The sequence below is a fragment of the Cyprinodon variegatus genome, unplaced genomic scaffold (genome assembly GCF_000732505.1).
Source record: "Cyprinodon variegatus isolate N-32 unplaced genomic scaffold, C_variegatus-1.0 Scaffold437, whole genome shotgun sequence".
Taxonomy (NCBI): Eukaryota; Metazoa; Chordata; class Actinopteri; order Cyprinodontiformes; family Cyprinodontidae; genus Cyprinodon; species Cyprinodon variegatus.
The window spans coordinates 440,752-442,743 of NW_015150890.1; the positions used below are offsets into that span (position 1 = coordinate 440,752).

Here is a 1,992-nt window from a genome sequence, read left to right on the forward strand (position 1 = left end):
TCCTTCCTTCCTTCCTTCCTTCCTTCCTTCCTTCCTTCCTTCCTTCCTTCCTTCCTCTGAATTTCCAAACGTCTACATTTTGTCCTTTTTTTAAGTGGTAGAAATGTTTCTTATCGTGATTATTTTTTCATAATTCAATTAAGACTTTAATTATAATCTAAAATTTATATCAGAAATGTATGTTTTTCTTTTTAAGGTTCAGTAATGTTGGTTTTTAAATAAAAGCTTTTTCTGTTTGTAAAGAAGGTCATGCTTTGATTTGTGGCTGTAATGTGGTTTTATTAGCTGGACTAGAGTCAAAAAGGAGTCTGTGGATCGTAAAGGTTGCAGAACCCTGATTCAGAGCAACAGATTAACATTAATGAAGGTAATCCTTCATAATAAGGTTAGAAAGTTGTTCAGCAAAGCAGAGGAGAATGAGCATCAGCCTTCTTCCTCTGATGATGAAGATGTGAACCCCTCCTTCAGGTGTGGTGTGTGGATTCGGAGGAGCAGCAGCATCAGAACTGGACGGTGGACAGCGGTCAGCACAGCCTGGACATCTCCTCCCTGAAACCAGACAAACAGTACTGGATCACCATGGCGGCTGTGAACGGTGCTGGAGTCGGCGCGCTTAGCGACCCTCACGGGTTTTTCATCAGTGAGTTTTTTCATTGCTTCTCCATCCGGACCTTACTGCAGGATTTGACCCCCCTGAACTGTCTGCTGTTCCTCAGACCCACAGCTTGGAGCCGCCGCACACTGGGACAGAAAACCTGCCCTGGCCCTGCTCCAGGAGCCGGCGTTCATTGGCAGCGTTGGTGCCCTTCTGTGGTGCCTTCTGATGATTGCAGCTGTTGTTCTGTTCAGATGCCGCAGCAGCAGGGGGCGCCTGTTAGCTCAGCATGGCAAGGCTAAAGGTAGGCTAACGGATGTCTGCAGGAGTCCAAGGAAGTAGAAATGGATCTGATGATTGTTCTCCTCAGGTCTGCGTAGATTGGCCAGTGAAGATCTCATCATCAAACACAGGTGAGATGAGGCCTCATGATTCATTGAACCATTGAGCCCATAGCTGGTGAAGATTCTCTGTCATTCAGGTCAGAGTCATTCCAAAAAAAGCTAAAAAACAATCCACTGGACTTAGTTTCCAAGTTTGAAGACGTTTCTCTTCCCATCCTGGAAGCTTTTTCGATTCCAAATGACAGAAATAGCGTTGAGTTCCAGGTTTTATCCAGCAGCCCAACAAAGCCTGGTTGTAGTTTAGAAAACATGCAAATAGAAACGGATACCTGTCTATGTCTCTGAAAGGAGGGTCGTTAAAGGAATTTTCTTCCTGGCTGAATAGCATCAGGTCCATACATTCTTCAATCCGTCTTTCTCATGTAAGCTGACATTGTATTTTTAGGTATCAAAATTTAAGATATCATGAATCAGTAACTGTTTCAGTGAAGAAAGCAGCAGAGTCCAGCTTTTTTAATCAGAAAAGAAGATGGAGAAAATAATGTTGACAAAGGATGAGGTGGGGAATGCTTAAGAGGTTTACTTACTCGCTGTCCTGGCCAGCAACAGCCTCTTTCTCACCTCTAGCGTACTATTTTCCAGCAGATGGATTCAATCTCCGCTATGCTCCTTCAATCCTCAGCAGTTAGCCTAGCTAGCCTCGATCAGCTGCAGCCTCCCTGCTCTGGTGTTCTGTCTGGCCTTCGGGCTCCTCCAGTCTGATGCTACGTTCAGACCGCATGCTGCAGAAGAAGAGGAAGCAGCTGGTTTCAATCAGGGGTGGACTGGGACAAAAAAATCAGCCCTGGCATTTTGGACTAGACTGGCCCACCACATTTTTTTTGGTGTACTGAATGTGTATACCAACTGTGCAATACATTGAGGTCAGGTTCATGGAAATTAGTCAGAGAGGACACTTAAAATACTTCCAAAATCTTAAATTATTAACACTGTAAAATGTAAACTCCACCACAGCACAGCAACAGTTCTTAGATCAGAGAGAGAGAGAGAGAG

General features: G+C 44.4%; 1 protein-coding gene across 1 annotated transcript in view; it reads left to right on the forward strand.

The window, feature by feature from the left end:
* Positions 1 to 1,992, forward strand: part of robo4 (roundabout guidance receptor 4) — a 42,551-nt gene that overhangs the window by 22,918 nt on the left and 17,641 nt on the right. Inside the window, exons 10-12 of the mRNA XM_015388824.1 lie at positions 469 to 640; positions 717 to 899; positions 966 to 1,008. Of these exons, the coding sequence (XP_015244310.1) occupies positions 469 to 640; positions 717 to 899; positions 966 to 1,008 (398 nt within the window). The remainder of the gene's footprint in view (positions 1 to 468; positions 641 to 716; positions 900 to 965; positions 1,009 to 1,992) is intronic.